Source organism: Rhynchophorus ferrugineus, unplaced genomic scaffold (assembly GCF_030347505.1).
Source record: "Rhynchophorus ferrugineus isolate W39M unplaced genomic scaffold, kcgeb_rfMv2 rfM2, whole genome shotgun sequence".
In the NCBI taxonomy this organism is placed as follows: Eukaryota; Metazoa; Arthropoda; class Insecta; order Coleoptera; family Curculionidae; genus Rhynchophorus; species Rhynchophorus ferrugineus.
Genome location: NW_027472581.1, coordinates 92,256,903 through 92,279,217, shown reverse-complemented (window position 1 = coordinate 92,279,217; position 22,315 = coordinate 92,256,903). Strand labels below are relative to the sequence as shown.

General features: G+C 30.2%; 1 protein-coding gene across 8 annotated transcripts in view; it reads right to left on the bottom strand.

Annotated features, from left to right (window-relative positions):
• The window catches only part of LOC143191676 (uncharacterized), a 45,358-nt gene that overhangs the window by 1,790 nt on the left and 21,253 nt on the right, over positions 1-22,315 (bottom strand). For 2 of the 8 annotated variants that reach the window (XM_076397029.1, XM_076397031.1), the window contains exons 1-6: positions 16,215-16,434; positions 15,914-16,017; positions 11,503-11,610; positions 6,851-6,936; positions 4,677-5,288; positions 4,142-4,274 (exon numbers count right to left, since the gene is read on the bottom strand). In XM_076397029.1, coding sequence (XP_076253144.1) covers positions 4,142-4,274; positions 4,677-5,288; positions 6,851-6,936; positions 11,503-11,610; positions 15,914-16,017; positions 16,215-16,234 — 1,063 coding nt within the window. In that variant the 5' untranslated portion in view covers positions 16,235-16,434. Of the gene's footprint in view, positions 1-4,141; positions 4,275-4,676; positions 5,289-6,850; positions 6,937-11,502; positions 11,611-15,913; positions 16,018-16,214; positions 16,671-22,315 lie in introns of those variants that run through there. The other 6 variants (XM_076397027.1, XM_076397028.1, XM_076397030.1 and 3 more) reach the window with 4 other exon arrangements.

The following is a 22,315-nucleotide window of genomic DNA, read 5'->3' as shown; positions in this document are numbered from 1 at the left end:
ATTTATCTCGCACTCGTCTTGCTTGTGAATTAATCCAAGTACAAATGAAAAGGAGTAATAAATTAATTTATAATTAAGCTTATACTAAACGTACTTAATAAAGATGTTATAAAAAAGCGGGTGACAAATCAAAATCACCTTGATGTTAGCTCTATCAGAGATCAAATATACAACATGCATGAAAACAGTGAGTATTTTTGTTTCAATATAAATATTATAAACATTTAGTTCAGGAGAAATATAGAAAACTTAAAAATTTGCAGCTTTTTGAGGGATGTAGAACATGGTGTAAATATTAGGAAGAATTATTATTTTAATTTGCGTACTTAGACGAGAAATGGATATTTCAGAAAGGGACATTGGGTCAGTCTTTTGGCCAAGGAATGCTAACTGTTTTGCAGATATAGCAAATGCAATAAGGGGGGGCGAAGTGATTAAATCTAGTTTTTGTCAAGAAATATCTACACAGGTGGTAAAAGAATAAGCTAAGGAAAAATACATGGATATCAAAATGAATTAACAAGAAAAAACTGCAACACTGAAGGAAACAAGAACTACATGTAAAATGAAAATATGCCCTCTAATGAAAGTAAAACACATTTCTTCGTTACACAATTGTTAATTAACTATATTAGGCCTGTAGGAGGTATTGCTATATAAAAACGCCAATAGAACTATGCCTTATAGTTCTCAACCTCGTAAAACTCTAACTAGAACTCTACATGACCTATAAGCTATAATGACTGTATAATTATTTGTAGCTTAAGTCCAGGGTAATATATGCATTAGATGTACTATAATGTTAAAACAAATAATATTTGATAACATCATTTTTGTTTCATTATTTTATTTAGATTAGAATTCTTATTATAAGTCGAAGCCAAAATGAACTAAAACTTAAGAGATGATGTGACAATTTGCGAAATATTAACGTGATGAATTTAGATGACGTGACTCCACTATTTTATTGAACATGTTACATAAGGTCTAAAATATGCAAAAATAGAGAATTATATATATTTCTCAATCTATTCTACCATAAAAAATAAATTTACTGCAATATTTTGCGTTAAAAGGGGGCCGAAAAATCAAAATTTTATTAACAATTTTTTGTTGAATATCATTTAAGTTTTAATGTATGTGTAAGTGATGGTAGAGTAGGTTTTTGTGTGTGTGTTAATTTTGTAAAGATGTATGCATAGGTTCTTGCTGTTTTACAAGAGATGACTCCACCTGTAATAGTGAATCAAAATTTTTTTTAGAGGACGGATTATATATATAACAATATAAACTCGTATTAGATGCTTACATATATTTTGATCGACATTATTTATTGATGAAAATATAAAACAACCTCACATAACTGTTAAATTTGATGGTTTTCACATATCTCTATATAAAATAATAGTTTTTACTTTTTGTACCTGCTACTGAAGCTCATCAAATATCTCTTTATATTTTCAAACAATATCAAATAGGCAATTGCAAAATAATTGGAAGGAGACCCAATTCAAACCTTAGAAAGAATCTTCAGGCACTTTAGCACGCCAGATGTTTTCATGCGATGCGAAAGATCCAAAAGGAAAGAATATATCTAGCACCCGAATTGATTGAAAATCCCATTCCGAAACCAGAAAGAGGTTCCAGAAAAATATATCTTCTATCATAATCTCAATCGCAAAATATCATTGTTAGTCCAGGAGGGCTATCTACATAGACACCGAAGAGGAACATTTATAACCACAAGGTTTTTTAGGCATATGATGGAATCAGGAAGTCATATAATATTAAGTAACAGACGCAAAGTCACTATCTTGCCTGCCTCTTCTGCCATTCATTCTTTCTACACGGTACCACCATATTACCTTTTAACTGAAAATATAATCACAATTCACGCAAGCATCTAACTTTTTGAATAATATATTTACTCATTCGTAATTATCAGGAATGAACAGCAAGAACTTTTACATACATCTTTGTTAAATTATTTTCTAATTTTAAGTTAACGTATGTGTGTTACCAATTGAAGCAAAAATTTATTTTTTAAATATGAATTATAATAAATTGATATCGATTTTATTAAAAAATTAAATCATGAATATCTAATCTATAGGATAGGTCACCTGGTTCTTTCTTTTTGATAATGCCGTTGACTACATTGTAATACAGGAACTCTCTTGGGCGAATATAATGAGTCTAATAATGATTATTTCGTGGTTGATGCGCCATCTTGTTTAAACCAAAGAATTGCTCAACAATCCACATTAAATAGCCACTGTATCATTGTACACAGTGGTTTTTCTACCACTTGATGGGGGTTACTCCAAAACTAATTAAGATTTTTAGGCATTTATGTAAACAACAGCAGTAGCAAAAATGTACTGAATTAGTAAAAATATCCTGTTTATAGGAATAGCAGTTTTTCGTTTTTCTTGAATTTAGGAAATGTAGCTATGTTTCCTGGAAGATGATGTGGTAGATACAACACAATGAAATCTCTGAAATAAACATCATAGTTTCTCTATAAAACGTAACAGGTCAATTGAAAAGTCCCCGGCCTACCATAGTAAAACACATTCTTTGGCAAAGTTAGTTTTTTTTATTCAACATAATCCCCTTCAAGGGTGATACATTGATTATAACGACCCTCCAAATTTTCGATACCAATTTTGTAGTACGATTTGCCCTTTGCTTCAAAATAGGCCTCAGTTTCGGCGATCACCTCTTCATTCGATTAAAATTTCCTCCCAGCAAGCATTCTTTTGAGATCTGAGAACAGGAAATAGTCGCCGGGGCCAGATCTGGAAAATACGGTGGATCAGGAAGTTTGTAGCCCAATTCATGGATTTTTCACACGGTGCATTGTCTCGGTGAAGCAGCACTTTCTTTTCTTAAAATGCGGCCGTTTTTAGGCGATTTCGTCCTTCAAACAGTCCAATAACGCTATGTAATAGTCGCTGTTGATGGTCCTTCCATTTTCAAGGTAGTCAATGAAGATTATTCCGTGCGCATCCCAAAATACAGACGCCATAACCTTGCCCGCCAACTGTTGCGTTTTCACACGCTTTGGAAGCGGGTTCATCGTCCACTCGGATGACATTGGGCTTCGGAGTGAAATGATGGAGCCATGTTTCACCCATTGACACATATCGACGCAAAATCTTGGGATCATTATGCTTGATCATCTTCAAACACTGCTCCGAATCATCAACCCAACGTTGTTTTTGGTCAAAAGTGAGCTCGCTCGGCACCCACTTTGCACAGAGCTTTCTCATACCCAAATATTCGTGAATAATATGATGTACACGTTCATCTTTAGAGTGTCTATTTCATTCAATTTCAATTTACGGTCATTCAAAATCATTTTGTGGATTTTTTTAATGTTATCTTCGGTAACATCCCCTTTTGAGCGTCCACAGCGTTCCCTGTCTTCGGTACTCAGTTCACCACGTCCAAACTTAGCATAACAATCCTTGATGGTTGATGTTCCTGTGGCAGTATCCGGAAACCCGGCATCAAGTCAGGTTTTTGCTTCAACTGTATATTTTCCCTTCAAAAAGTAATATTTTATCAACACGCGAAATTCCTTTTTATCCATTTTCTTTACAATACCAAAGTTGCTTCGCTCAAAATGCTATAAAACAAACTAGTGATCCGACAGCTGTCAAATTTATAGACGTATTTGAGGGTTAGTGCTAACTAAAAAACATATGGATTTAATTCTAGTAGCGCCATCTATGTGTCAGTCCGGGGACTTTTCAATTGACCTGGTACAGGAACTGAAATACATCTAATTAGGATGCATTTTTCTGTTTCCGCTTATTTTGTTTAATGAGCTTCATTAATTGACAGTTTTCTCTATGTTGCTGATTTAAACAGCAAAGATGATTCAGTATTCCTAAGTGCTCAAGTGCCTTGCTTAAAGATAATTCTTAAAAATAAATAATTAATTCTTAATTTATATTTAAATTTATCAAATTTATAATAGCAAAAGTTATATACGAAATCTATGACAATATCAAGTAAGGTATTGTTACCAACAGATGACCCATGCTATGGGGTATTTGGGGAACATAAAATAGAAATGTCTGGTGTATGATGTAAGAATAACATGTTTTGTGTCAGACATGTCGTTACGAACCTTTTAAGGAAGCCGTGGCTGGTTGTGCTGAATAAACTGGTGCAGGAGTCTGGCTCACTGGAGCCGTTGGCCTAAGAGTGATAGTAGATGGTGGTGGTTCCACTGGCTTAGTTTGTGTTCTTGGTGCTGCTACCTAAAAGGTTACTCATTTCTCATTATTTTGCCACCAAAACAATCGTAATTATTTACGACAAAAGCGAGTAAAGCCTATTTAAAACACATGGCGTGAAAGTTTAATGACAGGCATCAAATACCGAAAATTTGTTCGTTACTTTACTTACAACAATTCATCAATTTATTAAAAGTTTTCAATAAGAAAAATAAAGAACAAATATATCAATATATAAATGTAATCAAAAAAGCGCGACAGTTATCGAAATCGATATCCAAATAACCTAGGAGCATGTCGAAGGACTTAAAGGATGATAACATGAGGTGTATGCTGTATACCAACTCACAAAAAGCCAAAAAAATATCCAAAAAATCCATATAGTAACACAACCCTTTCACTCTCATTCTAAAATTCCTTCCATACCTGATTCTGAGCAGCTACTGGTTGAGATTGAGGAGGAGGTTGGGCGAAGGATTGAGCTTGGTATTGAGGAGGTTGGTATTGCTGTTGAGGAGGTTGGTACTGCTGTTGAGGAGGTTGGTACTGCTGTTGAGGAGGTTGGTACTGCTGTTGAGGAGGTTGGTATTGCTGTTGAGGAGGCTGGTACTGTTGTTGAGGAGGTTGGTATTGCTGTTGTGGTGGTTGGTACTGCTGTTGAGGAGGCTGGTACTGTTGTTGAGGAGGTTGGTACTGCTGTTGTGGTGGTTGATATTGACCACCGTATTGCTGTCCAGGAGCCTGAACTGGCTGGTATGGGGGTTGGGTTTGGGGTGGTGCGCCGAAATACTTTTGACTAGTGGGCGCGGCTACCGGAGAGTGTACGGGAGCCCAACCTCTGGTGGGAGTGGCGGTTCTGAAACCTTGGGGAGTCTGATTGGTCGAAGGGGATGCGAGAGGCGATCCAGCGCCTACGGAACTCACATCCAAGGGTTTCAAAGGGCGGTAGGAAGGTTGTTGGGATTGGTTACTGCGGGCGCTCTGTTGGGGTTGGTAGTTATTCTGTTGCAAACCGGGGCTGGTATATTGAGTTCCGCCCTATCAAAAACAAAAACAATTTTGATTTATATAGCACTCAAATACTTCATGTATGGTTCTTTCAATTAAATAGACGTCCTATAAACATATATAGTAGATAATTTAAAAATATTGCGATTTTTTATTCACATATATCGTCAATTACCATTTGCAGGCTTGGTGGCAAGTCCACATGAAGAGGAAGAAACAAGAGCTCACATAACAAAATTGTAGATGAGGAACTCAAGACATTTTTTGATGAACATTTATCCCAAAATATTCGAAAAACCATTATACACCACAAGGAAACTCCAACTTAATTTCTTCATTTCGCAAAATCCATTTATGATAGGAAATATAGCGTATCGCGACGAATGAGACAACATCTAGTTACTAACTTGTGCTTAAACTGAACCAGATGTATTGGCTATATCTCTTATAATAGGTTAATTGATAGTCTCCGGCCTACAATAGTAAAACAAATTTTTTTGGCAAAATTAGTTTTTTTATTCAAGATAATTCCATTCAAAGGCGATACACTGTTTATAGCGACCCACCAACTATTCGATACTATTTTTGTAGTACGATTTGTCCTTTGCTTCAAACTAGGCCTCAGTTTCGGCGATGACCTCTTCATTCGACGAAAATTTCTTTCTCAGATCTGGAGAATACGCCATCGTTTTCACTGACTTGAGACGCAGTGCATTGTCTTGGTGAAGTAGCACTTTCTTTTCCTTCAAATGGGGCCGTTTTCCGGCGATTTCATCCTTCAAACAGTCCAATAACACTATGTAATAGTAGCTGTTGATGGTCCTTCCATTTTCAAGGTAGTCAATGAAGATTATTGCATCCATGAAGACCATGCGCATCCCAAAATACAGACACCATAACCTTGCCAGCCGACTGTTGCGTTTTTCCACGATTTGGGGCGGGTTCACCGTGTGCAGTCCACTCGGACGACTGTCGATTGGACTTCGAAGTGAAATGATGGAGCTATGTTTCATCCATTGTCACATATCGGCGCAAATCTCGGGTTTATTACGCTAATTATCAACTCGTCGTTGTTTTTGGTCAAATTATGACTATTTCCTTAATAGACGTTTTCCTGTTTACTTGTAGTTTAATCGATTTATTGTTATTTGTAAGTACTTTATATGATGTTTGTATTATTAAAATAAACAAATATCCTGATAATTTATTTTTTATATTTACGCCCACATAATAAAATTCGTTCTACAAATGTTATCCAAAAATCGCAATATTTTTCTTTTATTTTTTATGTCTCACAATTCCAAAAAACTATATAGCAAAAATAACTTATTTTCACTGCATAAAAAGAGGTTAGAATGTTATCCGACCAAATCGAAAATAGATCTCGTTTAGAATCCTGTTTATTAAATTAACGCTCATGCTCATATAAAAGATTTATATCCAACTAATAACCTTCTATCAAAACATATCAGAGGGTTATAAAAATTATGAGTCAGTTAAGTGTCCAAAACACTGCCGAAAATATCTCGTATTTAATGTGAAATCCATGCAGTGCCAAATATCGTTGCGTAAGGGATCGAATATCAACTTACCTGCGCTTGCACGGGAGCTTGTTCAACGACCTCAGCAGGATCTAGTACACCTTCTTGTGGTGGAGGCCAAGCAACTCTCTTCACACCTAAACGTTAAAGAAATACTGCGGTGACTCGTTTGAAAAAAATGGTGTTTATAGACATTGAGTGACGGGTGAATTAATAAACATTGATTGCCTGAAATTCTCCTTTTTTTAAGGAAGAATAATAATTTATGTATGTGTATTGTTACTGAGAATGATTTAGTAATTGTAAAAGGGATGTTAACTTTAGTTATTGATAATATTTATGAGTATATAATAATATGAGTACTTCCTTTATTTTTATCAATTCATTTTGAACTAAAATTGATTTTTTGTATATTTAGGGTTTTGGTTTTGCGTTTTAGGACATTAACTGTGTCTGTGTTAACTGTGTTTAAATACGATTGATGTGATATTTGAACAAATTAACTTGATATAAATATGTGGTCTATTCAAAGTTATTTTGTACATACGTCATCTAAATTTGTGACGTTAAAAAGGTCGCAATGTTGCAGCATCAACTCTGAGTTTTCTTTCAGTTTGGATTTGACATACAACAAAATTCTAATCTAAATAAAATAATTGAACAAACATGTTATCAAATATATTTTATTTTGACATTATAGTACGTCTAAAAACTACAGTTAATTATACAGCCAGAATAGTCTATAGGTGAGAGTTAAAGTCTCTTATCACTATTGCTTTCAAGAACTGAATACGTGTGACAACCGGACGACTTTAACACGGTCATTCCTTCACGCAATCGAACATTCGGCAGGCAGTACGTTAAACATATTGATGACGTATGTACAAAAATACTTTGAATGTATATATACATACATATATAGTCCCTAATAATTATTTTTTAGTGTCAAAATTTAATAATTATTTATAATTTTAGGGAACTAGAATAGAATAAAATAATGAAAAAAATGTGTTCTCTAAATTTTTATACTATTCAAATTTAAAAATATTATTTTAATATTTAATATTATTTGTCTATTAATTTTGTCGTCAATTTATTTCAGTCAATCTTTTCTCCCACTAACCTTTGCTGAAAGTTTATAACATTTTTGAAGAACCTAACCAATAAATTATTTTTCTTTATCTTGTTTCACTCAAGGTTCAGTTCTTTTGCTCAACATTTAACTAAATCCATAGAATAACTGTTATCATTAATTTCTCTTTAGTCATAAATAAAAACGGAGATATCCAATGTAGGTTGTTTAGATCTAACATCTTTCATCTCGAACATATTCCTCAAAAACAGCCATATACCTAAACTTGAAGAAATCCTAATAGGTGCATTAACAGATGACACTATATGTCTAGCAATTGACAAAAATCAAGGTAACATTCAAAACAAGACATTAAACATTAAATGAAACAGCAAGAAACATTTAGTCTTACTTTTCAACACTCGCATAGATAACATAACAAAAAAGATCAGGAATAAATGAGCTCGTGATGATAGCTAAAAGAAGCTATCTACTGGAAAAAATACTTGAAGAATTTATAACAGAAAAACACAAATTGGATTAACAAAGGTAAAGTGAAAGCTAAAAACATAAACCCAGTGAAAAATGAGACATATGAAGAAATAAAAAAGGTGGACAAGTTTAAATAATTACGAAGCATGATGCCAGGGGAAGACAAAAGGATATAAACAAACAATCAAAATATTATGTGTAAAAAAGATAAAAATCTAATAAGACCAATAATGTCATCTAATGTACAAACAATGAAAATAACAAAGCAATTTTTTTCTTATATAAATAATTTCTTATATATATATATATATATAAATAAAGAAATAAATGGAAACAAATTAGGAACTAGAGAAAGAAATATTAAATCTCAAAGAAAAGATAAAGTTACAGAGAGCAAAAAGACTAAGAAATGTTTTGAAGAAATGTTAAGAAATGAAACCAAAATGGAAACAAAATCGCAACAAAATATTACATAAGAAATGACGAATAGATATTCATGTCATTCGAATAACGATCTAGGTAACCCTATGGCTAAAAAAGAGATCAAAAGAATCTCCTGCATCAAGATCTTTCCTTCAGTGATCTAACGTAAAGTGATTGTTGAACAATAGGTTAAATAAATAGTTATATATATATATAGTTAACAAAAATTAAACTGCCCATTGTTGGATCAACTATAAGTAAAAGAATAAAAAACTTTTTAAAAATGTTCCCTAAACTGTACAAAACCAAAGAAATGTATTATGTATAAGTGGAATTATTCTTTATTAACCAACCAAAAATAGATTTTTATGTTTTTATATTTATAGAAGTGATTTTAAATTTAGCTCACTGAAAAAACGAGGTTAGAATAACCATCTTATCCCAAGTAACTTTTACTTAGCAAATATTGTTAGTTTTATAACAGTTACATCAATATATTTTGAAATATGTCGACAATAAAAAGAAACTTTCGTAGTCAGACAACTGTGTCAACAAGCAAGAATCTGAAAATAATCAGTGGCTGAATAAATTTTTATTACCCATGCCCGAACGGAGTTATCTTTATCGACAAAAAACAATTTAATTGGACCAAACAATATTTTTTTAAGTAAAATAAACTATTATAATAAAGAGTGTAACGGATACTAATAGTCTAATAATTCAAAAATGCTATGTTTATACTTGGTAGCCTGACTAAGCGGCCAGCCGAAATATTTGGCTGGGGTTCAAGAAAAAAAATCTGATTCATATCGGTTTTCTGCTCTCATCTACAATATTTCTACGTTACTAAATTTACCATTAAAAACGTATTGTAAACAAGGATTAGTCCTTTTACTAATGAAGTGTCTTGTTAATAATAATAGCGAAAGTGTGCCAAGTGCACTTTTTATCTATGAAAGCTTTCAACGCGTGTAAATAGATTTTATTTTATTCTGACTTAACCTTAACCCATTATATATCCTTCTGTCAGATATCAGAGTATAATTTAATACTGCAATTTGAAACTGCACCGTAAAAAAAGCTAACGCCAACTATAAAAAAATACTAGAGAATCAACGATTTTGTGAAACATAATAACGTACCAAGTATGGCTCTTTTTATCGCACATTAAATATATTTTCCCCACTTTTTAATGGAAACTACATCATAGCAACTCTAAAAAACACTAAGAGTCATAAATATAAAATATAAAGTTAATAGTCAATCAGCCCAATACTATTGGTAATTTGATATTAATATAATAATAAATTAATAAAAAATTAAAATTTATCGATTTCTTCAATAGAAATTCAGTTTAGTTTCTTAAGCAAATAATGTTTTGGAGCAAGTACTTTCTATATTTGTTCGCTGAAACTTATAGTGCCAAGAAATAATGTTGTAATGAAAGTGTTTTGATTTAAGATTATTAAAGTTTATTAAAATCTTTGCCAATTCGGTAGTTACAGTACAAATAAGTCGCGTGACATCGAAAAGCAAATGCGATCGTTGTAGGAATAAATATAATTTTCCAAACACAACATGTTATTTTTTTAATAATTTTTTGCAGTGCTGTTTTAAAAAACATTAAGACAATACTTCTGTTATTCTTTTACTTTAGAACAAGTATTATAAGAACATCCGTAAAATAAAAAGATCAATCAAAAAGTTAAATCAAAAAATAATTTTGCAGAATTTTGTAACATTTAGTTCTCTACACTTTAAAAATATATGGAAAAATTATTAAAAACAATCAATATGACATAAAAGTAGCAATATTCCTGATGAATATATGCAAAACCTACTTCAAAAAAACATCTCAAACAAATTCCAAAAAACAGTTTGTTAAAAAAAATTACACAAAAATACAGAAAGAGAGAACAGAAAGTAAGATAAATGAAAAAAATAAAGCTGATCTACTAATCTACAATGAATACGAAACACTATTTAAACGTTTATGGGTTTCTGTACCATTAATGATGAGTTAGTTACTTATTACACTAATTAATTGAATACCGACAGTCGAGATGAACGCATACTTATTTAGAAACGTTTAGATATACGTAAGGTATACCAGACAAGTAAGAAAGCAAGTGTACACGTTACAGAAATATTACTAAACGGACGTAATTTATATTAAAAACATATCAAAATGACATAAAAGTAGCAATATTCTCGATGAATATATACAAAAACTACTACAAAAATATTTCAAACAGATTTTAAAAAAAGCAGTTTGCAAAAAAAAACTCTAAAATACAGAAAGAGAGAACAAAAAGTAAGATAAATGAAAAAAATAAAGCTGATCTGCTAATCTACAGTGAATACGAAACACTATTTATACGTTTATGGGTTTCTGTACTATTAATGATGAGTTAGTTACTTATTACACTAATTAATTGAATACCGACAGTCGAGATGAACGTATACTTATTTAGAAACGTTTACACATACGTAAGGTATCCCGGACAGGTGAGAAAGCAAGTGTACACGTTACAAAAATATCACTAAACCGACGTAAATTAGCACAGATGTTTCGTACACCGACGTATTATGAAATGTTGCAAATTTGCAGTATAGAGAAAAAGCACATGTTATCGATAGAGTAAAAGCACCTGATTGGACGAAAACTAGCCAGATTCGGGTGGGATGTAACGCGCACACTCGCTAGGCGGTTTACCTGGTGTGACTACGTCTTTAAATGTGGATCGGAGTTGATTTTTGTGTTCGAAATCTGGGGGTGGCCAGGACACGTCGCGAAGACTACTTGGAATGTTATCGCCACTACCTGTATCATTAATTTTACCAATTCGTCATTCGTGACTCATCATTAGGTCAGTTTCGTTACGCTACTGTCATTAGATCACTTTTAGTTCGGTTTTTGTCTGACATTGATGCTCGCAAATATATTAGGTGTTGTTTATTCATTATATTACAATACGTTAAAAATTTATTTAATTAATATTAGCATAGTGATTTTGTCCTAAGCAAATCATAAAATTAGCGTTGGGAACAATCGACTGAAAACAACTATCGACCGTTTAGTAATTAACTACTTTTTACTATTGACTGATTCAGTAACTACTTTCAGTGTCTATTTTCGGATCTACTAGTTTCATTCGACTGATTTTTAACGTTCAGGCCATCCTAGCCGCGACCTTGAAAATAATGTTCCGAAATGATGCTTACATAGATTTATATGTAAAATATATATAGTTTTATGTTTTTTTTTCGGTAGTTTGCTTGTAAATAACAAGATATTGTATATTAATACAGCAGTATTTTGGAACAATATTTTCCAAAATTCTTAATATAATAGGGTAAAAAGATTAAAATTGTGAATAATAAATAGTATAGTACTTTTACTGTTTTTATGGCTATAACAGGTAATATTTCATATAATATGATTACTGTCTCATTTTTTTGTTAAAAATATTTCCATTAATTATTAAATAAGGCATTTACTTTATTTAAAAAAGCTCTAGTAGTTATTGTGCGATTATTTTTAATTATGTTATGATTTAGTATTTATGGTTATTGTACAGCTCTATTTTTAGGTTTTGTTTAAGTTCTATTGTATTGTCTATATTTATTATAGTACATTATTTGAAAATAGCAGTTAATATATTAAACTAGGATAAAATATTTGTGGGGTATTATTCCATTCCATAGAAAAATTTCATTCCTTTTTACAGATCCACAGAACACTCCAATATAAAAGTAATTCTGCTTCATTTTAAATGAAATTATTTAAAAAAAATTAAGTACACCAAAGGGACATTTCAGTTTTTTCTCTTCGACTTTCGGCCCATGTTGTTTTTTGTTCATCTAACTAGTTCTGTCCAGGTGGTTTCCTGAGTTTCTCTGATCCTTCTCCCAATCGTAAACATTTCGTCTAAAAACCTTTCTCTCCTATATTTTTTGTTGTGTTATTTTGGTTCTTTCAGATCCTCTCTCATAGAATTCTACCACCTGTCTGGTCAATCTACTTGATTTTAATTCTTTCTTTTGGATTTTTGCAATGACTCCCTTTTTGTTGAAAATGAGAGCTTTATCTCTCAGTTTTATACAGCATTAGTTAGCATATATAAAGATACATTTAATATAATACATATAATGTATGATTTCTATAGGCTGTAAAACATGTAACACGTCAACTGCCTTGTCTCATTTTTCCCTTGTTCAATATTGAAGTCCTTTCTTACTCCACTACCTCTCATCCAGTTCATCTTTGTTATACCAGTGACTCTTCTGAGGTTTTCATTTCTGCTGTTGGTAACTTACTTTTATCTCTATATGACAATCACGTCTCGGGACAGAACATTATGGTTGGTCTGTAAATTGCTTTGTGAACTTCCATATTAGTTTTGTTTATTATATTAGCGAATTATAAATTTATAAATCATGATTTTATAGTAAGTACTACGTTTTTATCAGAAATTTATGATTTACTGCAAATAAACATCACTTTAAGTCCGAGTAAGCCGTGCGTCATCGATCTAAACAAAGCTAAATTAATACAAATTAATCTGAGCCAAACCTTCCTCCCTGTAGCATTTTCGCGAGGTAAGCAATCAGCCAGAGGTAACTAGGAGCCAGATCTGGATAATTATAAGTGCAGGTTGACCATTGTTGCTTTTTATTCAAATGTCGTTTCATTAAAACCACTGTAATTTATAAATTAAAACCCAGAGTATCATTAAATGTTGACAAGTGACATTTCAGGGCGAAGACCACTAATGGTGCCATCTATATGTCATGTACGAGCCATATTTTCTTTTTTTTTTTAGACATGTATATATGAGTCTGATGTATATATGAGTATTCATTGTCTCAGTTCAGGTTCTCTAAATGTCTTCCATCCTTTCAGAATCCCAACAAATAACGCCTTTTTGGTTGTAAACTTGACATTTAAAAAAGCGACTATTCTACTATTAACAGATATCCAATCTTTAGTTATATAATATTTTACATAACCTACTATTTATATATACTTTAGTTCAAAGGCGGATACTTATTTGTATTTTGACATTTGATGTCACAAATTTAAATGACGCATGTAGAAAATAACTTTGAACAGACTCTATAGATCCTTTACTTTATTTTTATAATAAAAATTCAAAAAACGAATATATTAGGAAACTTATTTTTATTATTATATTTATATTATAATATTTTTTAAGTATTAAAATAAAAAGATAATGAGTCTAAAACAAAGTTACTATGATTTGTCATATTATTATATGTAAATAATATGAACCCGAAATTATAAAAAATGATCATGACTAACATTTAAATATATATCATAAACATTTGATAAATCACACCATGAAACTTAACTGAACTATTATGACAATTAATAAACATCATGTGTCAACAGTGCCAAACTAAAAGGATAAGAATGACCGAGATAATCGTAGTACCTTAATTAATTTAATATTATATATATATATATATATATATATATATATATATATATATATATATATATATATATACAAGTATATATACATATATCCATATTAGTTTTGCATATTTTACTCTACATATTTTATAATTAACAAAGAGTTATTTCTAACACAAACATTTTATTAGCATCAGGGAAAATATGCTACGCGAAAATACTTTTTGTACCATCTATAAATATTCTCTTAAATATCTGGTGTGTATACGGCAGAGAAGGAAATTTGTTAATTACCGGATGTTCTTGATCAAACTCATTTTCAAAAAACCTTTGAAGGTTGCTAAATGAAAAAGAAGACGAAAACTTTCAACTACAATGTATTAATTCTTATTATATTAGATTAATTTTCTCCTATATTTACGACTTGATACATTTCATTACCAATACAAAAATGTATTTTAATATCTACTGTTTAATATCTAATGTTTTTCATATATATAAATATATACAACTATATATATATATATATATATATATATATATATATATATATATATATATATATATATATATATATATATATATATATATATATATATATATATATATATATATATATATATATATATATATATATATATATATATATATATATATATATATATATATATATATATATATATATATAGTTTCGAACTAACACCTGTTTTCTAACAAAACTAAGTTATACAATTCTTTATATTTATATAACAATTTTTAATATTTTCAATTTATATTTAATGTTAAGATATTTAACTCCAAAAATAATAATAGATCAAAAAAATATACAGCAAGATATTGTTTAAAATCTAATTAAAATATATGCCTTTGAGGAAAAATTGTTTTGAAAATATCTTCGACCACTAGATAAATAAAGACTCCAAAACTGGATATAAAATAAACAATAACATGCAATTTTTATTAATTAATAATTTACAGAACTTATTTCATCTAATAAATTATTCAATTTAATAATTTAATTGAATTAAAATTGATTTGATAAAATCAGCATATTTCTTATTATTCACTCTGATTCAACGCTATTTTTAAAAGATTATTCTAAATATAGATAGATTTTGTCGCCGATATATACAGAAATTGGATACCAAATCTTTATAGAATATCATAAAAATATACCTAAACCTTTGCGCTAATTACAATATATTTTTTAATAAGATACATATATAAATTTGATATGTTAAAAAAATTCAAGGAAAAAACACCTTATATATTTGTGGTTAAAAATACGTATTATATCAAAAATAATTTCTGGTATCAAGACAAAAACATCTTTAAAAATTGTAGAAAATAACTAAGAGGGATTCACAATTTCATTGCTTATAATTCATTTCTTTTATATATTTATGTTTCACACATTATACTAATTTTCCAATATATTATTTTTTAATAACTTGGAGAAAGTATTCTTTGTAAATTATGATTTAATATATTCAAATTCTTATTAAGAAATTATCTGTTTATTAAAATATTGTTTAATATGTTTAAATCACCAAAAATATCTGATTGTAACTGGTTTAATTTTAATTATTATATAAAAATGTGTAGTGTAACTATGGAATTATAAGCTAATGAAATATGAAAACATTAATAAGATATTATACAAGCTACCTAGGTTAATTGAACTTACCGACATATCCACTTCTTCGGCTTTCTTCTTCTTCCAGCATTCGCAACACGGCAGAATTTTGCAAATTGGCTGGTTTTCCAACTTGAGGATTGTAAAAATTAACCCTGCAAGAAATCAGTGTTTAGGATATTTGAAAAAGAACATATACGAAAGATTGGATAGGAAACCAATCAACCAAATAAACAAGCTCACGAAACATAAACAACTTAGTTATAGTGTTGATAAATATAATTATGTTAAAGTAAATTTAAACTAGTGTTGATTATTATTCCAGGCTATTAATTATAAACAATTAATTTACCTTTCAATCGCGGGTGCCATTTTTATTTTTTAATTTAACGAATAAAAGAAAAACCAGCTATCACAGACAAAAAAATATACAATAAATTCGATTCGAATGGATCAGATATACTGTACAGAATAAGAATAATATCGAATCAGGTCGAGTTTGGACGTTATGTCTTTCGTTGTCGAATATGTATTAAGCCGATTTTAAGGCTCTACGTATAGGTAGAACGATCACATGGTGTACAGAAAAGTCGGCAAATTTTCATCGGTGAGTTATTTTCGAATTAGTTAGTGATTCACGGGGCCAAAAATAATTATTGTTGCCGATCGGGCTTACTAGCGAAAAAACAACACGCGGGTAATTCGATTTTATTTATCGCGCCAATGAAAAAACACGCCATAACAAAACAATTCCTTTATATCTATTTTGAAAATGTTTATATTGTTATATGCGAGAGTTCAGTAGCATATGAGGTGGACCAGAGGAAATTTCCAATAATATTATATATGCAGGCTTGGTTGGCGCAGTGGTAAAGGCGATGGGACGGTCCTCCTACTGTTTCGATAGCTGCGGGTTCGAATCCTGCTGGGGCATGGTCGAAAATTTAGGTTTATGATTGTCCTAGGCAAGGGTGCAAAATCTGATAAGGAAAATGATCCCAGGCACGCCAGTAATCAGGCTGGATAAGACCGGATGTCTTCTGGAATGATTTCTAAGTTGGTCACTCGCCACTCGATAGGCTTAATGTCGAGGACTGTGGTGAGCCGACCTTAAACTTTAGGTCCAGTCCAGAAAAACCCTTAGTCGATAAAAGGAGACTTTAAAACTTATTAAACAAATAATATTATATCCAAGACTGCAAACTGTGAAAGTCTAAGTGTTTGTAGGTCCGTATACAAACACATATATTGAAAAAAATTATTTTCCTTGTTTGTTTTCGATTTTTATATTCATAACATATTTTTATGTTTTTTTTTAACTGTTACATATCTTTATTATGTATTTTTGTGTTGCTTATATCTTCTGAAAAATTCTCAGTATTATTTATGTCATCGCTAACGTATAGTTCTCTCTATATCACTTTTAATATTTACTGTGCTTTTTATCTTGCTATTGTAATTTGTATGTTGTATTCTAATATATATATATATATATAAATATATACATATATATATATATATATATATATATATGTATATATATATATATATATATATATATATATATATATATATATATGTATATATATATATATATACATACGTGTATATATATATATATATATATATATATATATATATATATATATATATCTATATATATACACGTATGTATATATATGTATATATATATATATATATATATATATATATATATATATATATGTTAGATTAGATTCCAAAACACCGACAAGGATCAGGGGTTTATAATCATATAAAATAAAAACTATGGATTAAATACGGTTCCTTTCGACGGGATAATCTTCTGGTACCAGAAAGAATAAAAGTCTAATTCTCGCAACGCTTGGCAAGCGACGTTGCCAGGTGTTGTAAATTATACGTATATTTGAAGAATATAATATAAATAGAATATTTTTTTATATATTTTAAAGTTTCCTTTATACCAACGTGGATTTAGCATAAAGCCTACCGGCTGGCCGGTGACCAACTTACACAATCCCAGAAGAAATTCAACCTTATCCAGCCTGGTTACTGGCATGACTGGGATAGTTATACTTTGTCAGATTTTCCACTGTTGCCTATAAAAACATCTACAATTACACTCACAAACATAAAGTACATACATGCCTGAAAGTCTCTTAAATGAATTTGATTCCCGAAGAGCTATTTAAAACCTTCAATTTCGTTTTAATATTTTTAGTGAGGTAAAAATGATGTCCTCCAAGTAACTCGTTTCAAGTAAATGTTGCCAAATCAGACGATAAATCAAAATTCTAGGGATTAGGACAATTTCACCATAATATGATTCGAATATTTTATAAAAAAAGTGATGAAGAATCAATGTTATTATAATTTCAACATCTTAAGGTGAATAATTTCAGGCAAACTATGCATAACACTAAACCCATATTTTTTATTGACAGTTTAGCAGAGCTGAAGAAATTCGCAGTGAAGGATACGGTGATTTTTATACCTTACGAGACTTGCTAGGTACTGTAAATTTTTTGCTGAAGCTCGTCACTCGAATTGTTCATTTGTTGAAATTGGTTTTTGAAAATTTGATCAAAATTCATTTCTAGGGGTTTCTTACAGAGCTCCAAGCATGGACTTGTGACTGGATATTGCGTTTTGATTAGTAATGTATAATTATTGTATTTTTTACTTTTGATTATTACAATGTATACATTTGTCTTATAAGTTAAAATATGCCACTGTTCTTGATTTTCAACCTGTCGAGTAAAGAAGTCAATATGACAAGGGTAGTAGCTATTGCTTTTCATTCTAGATCTTCCCAAAGATTTATAAACTTTTGAAAACCAGCTATTTATTCACGAACTACTAACAATACTAGAAAAATCAAATGTTTTCGGCTTACACACACAGAATTTACACGCTTATAACATTTTTCTTACTCTTTTCTATTCATAAAAAAGGCTATATATATATATATATATATATATATATATATATATATATATATATATATATTTATATATATATGTTTGGCAAGCGACGTTGCCAGGTGTTGTAAATTATACGTATATTTGAAGAATATAATATAAATACAATATTTTTTATATATTTTAAAATTTCCTTTATACCAACGTGGATTTACCATAAAGCCTACCGGCTTGAAAATTTGATCAAAATTCATTTCTAGGGGTTTCTTACAGAGCTCTAAGCATGGACTTGTGACTGGATATTGCGTTTTGATTAGTAATGTATAATTATTGTATTTTTTACTTTTGATTATCACAATGTATACATTTGTCTTATAAGTTAAAATATGCCACTGTTATTGATTTTCAACCTATATAGTAAAGAAGTCAATATGATAAGTGTAGTAGCTATTGTTTCTCATTCTAGATCTTTCCAAAGATTTATAAACTTTTGAAAACCAGCTATTTATTCACCAACTACTAGCAACTACTAGAAAAATCAAATGTTTTCGGCTTACACACACACATTTTACACGCTTATAACATTTTTCTTACTATTTTCTATTCACAAAAAAGGCTGTAGAGAACTATAAGTGTTGAGTTGAGTAAAATACAAGTAAAAACGTCAATGAAAGTACACAAAGATGGGCCAAAATGTTATCAAAATGAATGGAGAATTAAATTCTATATAAGTATAAACATTTGAATTTACAAATTGGCTGAAAAGGATAAAAAAGGATAAAATTATATTAAAAAACACATTTACAAATTTAATCACGGATTAAATCGAGAAATATTTGCATTATTGCACATCTATTTTTAATCGTGAAACAACCGTAACCCGACAACACAGAACCGATGCGATTTAAACGGTAACACGTTTATTATTGCAATCATAAAAATATATGCAGTATTATTACAGATGCTCGATATTAAGTCACGTATTCGCTTCAGGAATAATTACGTTTACCCAAAATGTAATTATTAGCAAAAATCCGTGATTCCTCAACTATAAATCTGCGTTTGAAACAATAAACTCTTTATTTCAAAATTAAAAATAACCTGGCAATAACAGGACTTGATTATTTTTAGATTCTGAATATATTATTGCTAATGGGTCATGTAATTATTGCATATATAAAAAATACTGTTTTAGGTGTTATTTAATTATAATAATTAAAATTATAAAAAGAGTTACAAAAATAAAATCAGTCAACCAATAACAAAAGCTGAAGTAACAGTATAATAGTAGATAACTAAACAATGAAGAATAAACCTCACAAATTCAACAACCAAACAAGTGGCAGCCTTGAATTACAATTTAGTACTAATTTGCTAAAATATCCTATATTCAGGAATGACGTTAAATGTCAAAATTAGATGGAAAGAACATGAAAAATATTGTAATATATTGGCATCTTTTAATATAACATCCTAGTCCAGAATTCAATACGAGAGCAATTGAAGGTCAGTGACATTTGGATTTCCCACCCTGAATCTTTAAATGCATCTAATTACCCCCTCAAGCAGCATCATTTAGTTTGTTATTCACACCGATTAACGTCAAGAGAGTCAAACATTCACCGGCAAATATTGTTCAGAACACTTGTACAGATTTTATGCTAATCTGAAACACAAACAACCACATTTTGTGAAGAAAATGAGTTATTCCATCAAGACAATACAATGCATTCAACACGTGTAAACTGCTACCTCATCCAATATATTCTCCAGATTTAGCCCCAATAGGAGATCTGGATATAATGAAGGAGTCATCATTGAAACAAACGTCTATTTAGAGGGCCTTGAGAAAACCTATTATTTAAAAGGATTTAAAAAAATCGAAAAAAACTGTACTGTACTGAGAAAAGAAACATTTTATACCGCAAAAATTATATTTCATTCCAAAAGTCACTGACTTATCAAACTACTCTCGTTCTAAAACTAGTAGTGTTGACATTAGGTGTTAGGTATTAAAATACAGAAGACACAATCCCATAGACTCATCAATCATGTGTAGATAGATGTAGCATCATCAATTATATAGATTCATAAACTGAATCCTTGAAGACAAGTGTAAACTGTTATATCTAAGTGATTGAAAACATAGTGGGTCACTGAGAAGCATGTATAATTAACATAAGCAGAACAAAATTACAACGGCCGGCTTCGTTGGCGCAGTGGTCAAGGCGACAGGACGGTCCTCCTACTGTTTCTACAGTCGCGGGTTCGAATCTTGCTGCGAAATGAATGAACTTAATGTTTGTGATGGTAATTGTAAATGTCTTTATAAGAAACAGTTGACAATCCATCAAGGAATAGCCATCCCAGTCACGACAGTAACCAGGCTGAGATTCACTGGATGTTTCTCGGGATGGTCTCTAAGTTGGTCACTGGCCAGTCCGTAGGCTTAATGCGGAGGACCGTGGTTCGGTGGAACCTACGTTAAACTGTAGATCCAGTCCAGATAAACCCACGTTAGTAAAAAGGAGATTTTAAAATATCTTTAAAAAATTACAACGAATCATTAGAAAATCTCTGGTTTCATTGCTAAACATTCAATCTTTTAACAACAATTCGTTAAACCATTAACTATCTACGTCACTTTTACATAACATTTATTATGTCCTGACCTTGAATAAGATCTTGTCACTTCTGGAGCAACAAAATAAAACAAAACAAAAATAGGACAAGAAAAATATTATTTATCGTAGTTAATGCCTCGTGATATATATATATATATATATATATATATATATATATAAAGGATAGAATGAATCGTTATGTTGCAAAATCATTTATCACTATCGCTAAAAATCATCAAACATGGATGAACAATAATTATTTATTCAAGCTTGTAATATAATAATAACAATCTGTTTTTATAGAGTAACAACAAGGAACAATAATGATTTGTTTTGAATATGATTTTTTCATTGGTGGTATAACGAATATTTTTGAAAAATAAGTTTTTCAAAGAAATATAGCACGCAAACTATTTGGAACGAAACTTAATTGTTTTTACATCATTCGTCGTATTTTATTGGAATCTGGGCAATTTTCTAGGTTCATTACAAAATGTGTTTTTTTTGTATTTTTAGAATACTTTAATACGTTTAATATATTTTTGTTTTACACCATCATAACGTCTAATATCATCTTTTCACAATTTTTATAAACTGTTTTTTTGTTTAGGGCTTTTGTTTATTTAATTAAAATTAGTACCATACATTTATAAATTAATATTGTATTAACGACATACATACCAAAACGTTTAAAAGAAAAATATTAAAGATTGTAGTAATAAAAACTGAAACGGAATCAAAACAGAATAAATACTAGATAGAAATAGATATAATAAAGAAAATAAAACATAAGAGAATAAAGTGGTTGTGATATTGTTATGAACTGACCAAAGATAAATTGAAAATATAGTTACCAAATAGTCTCTAGAAGGAAAAAGAACAAAAAGGAAAAACGTAAGAAGGAGCAA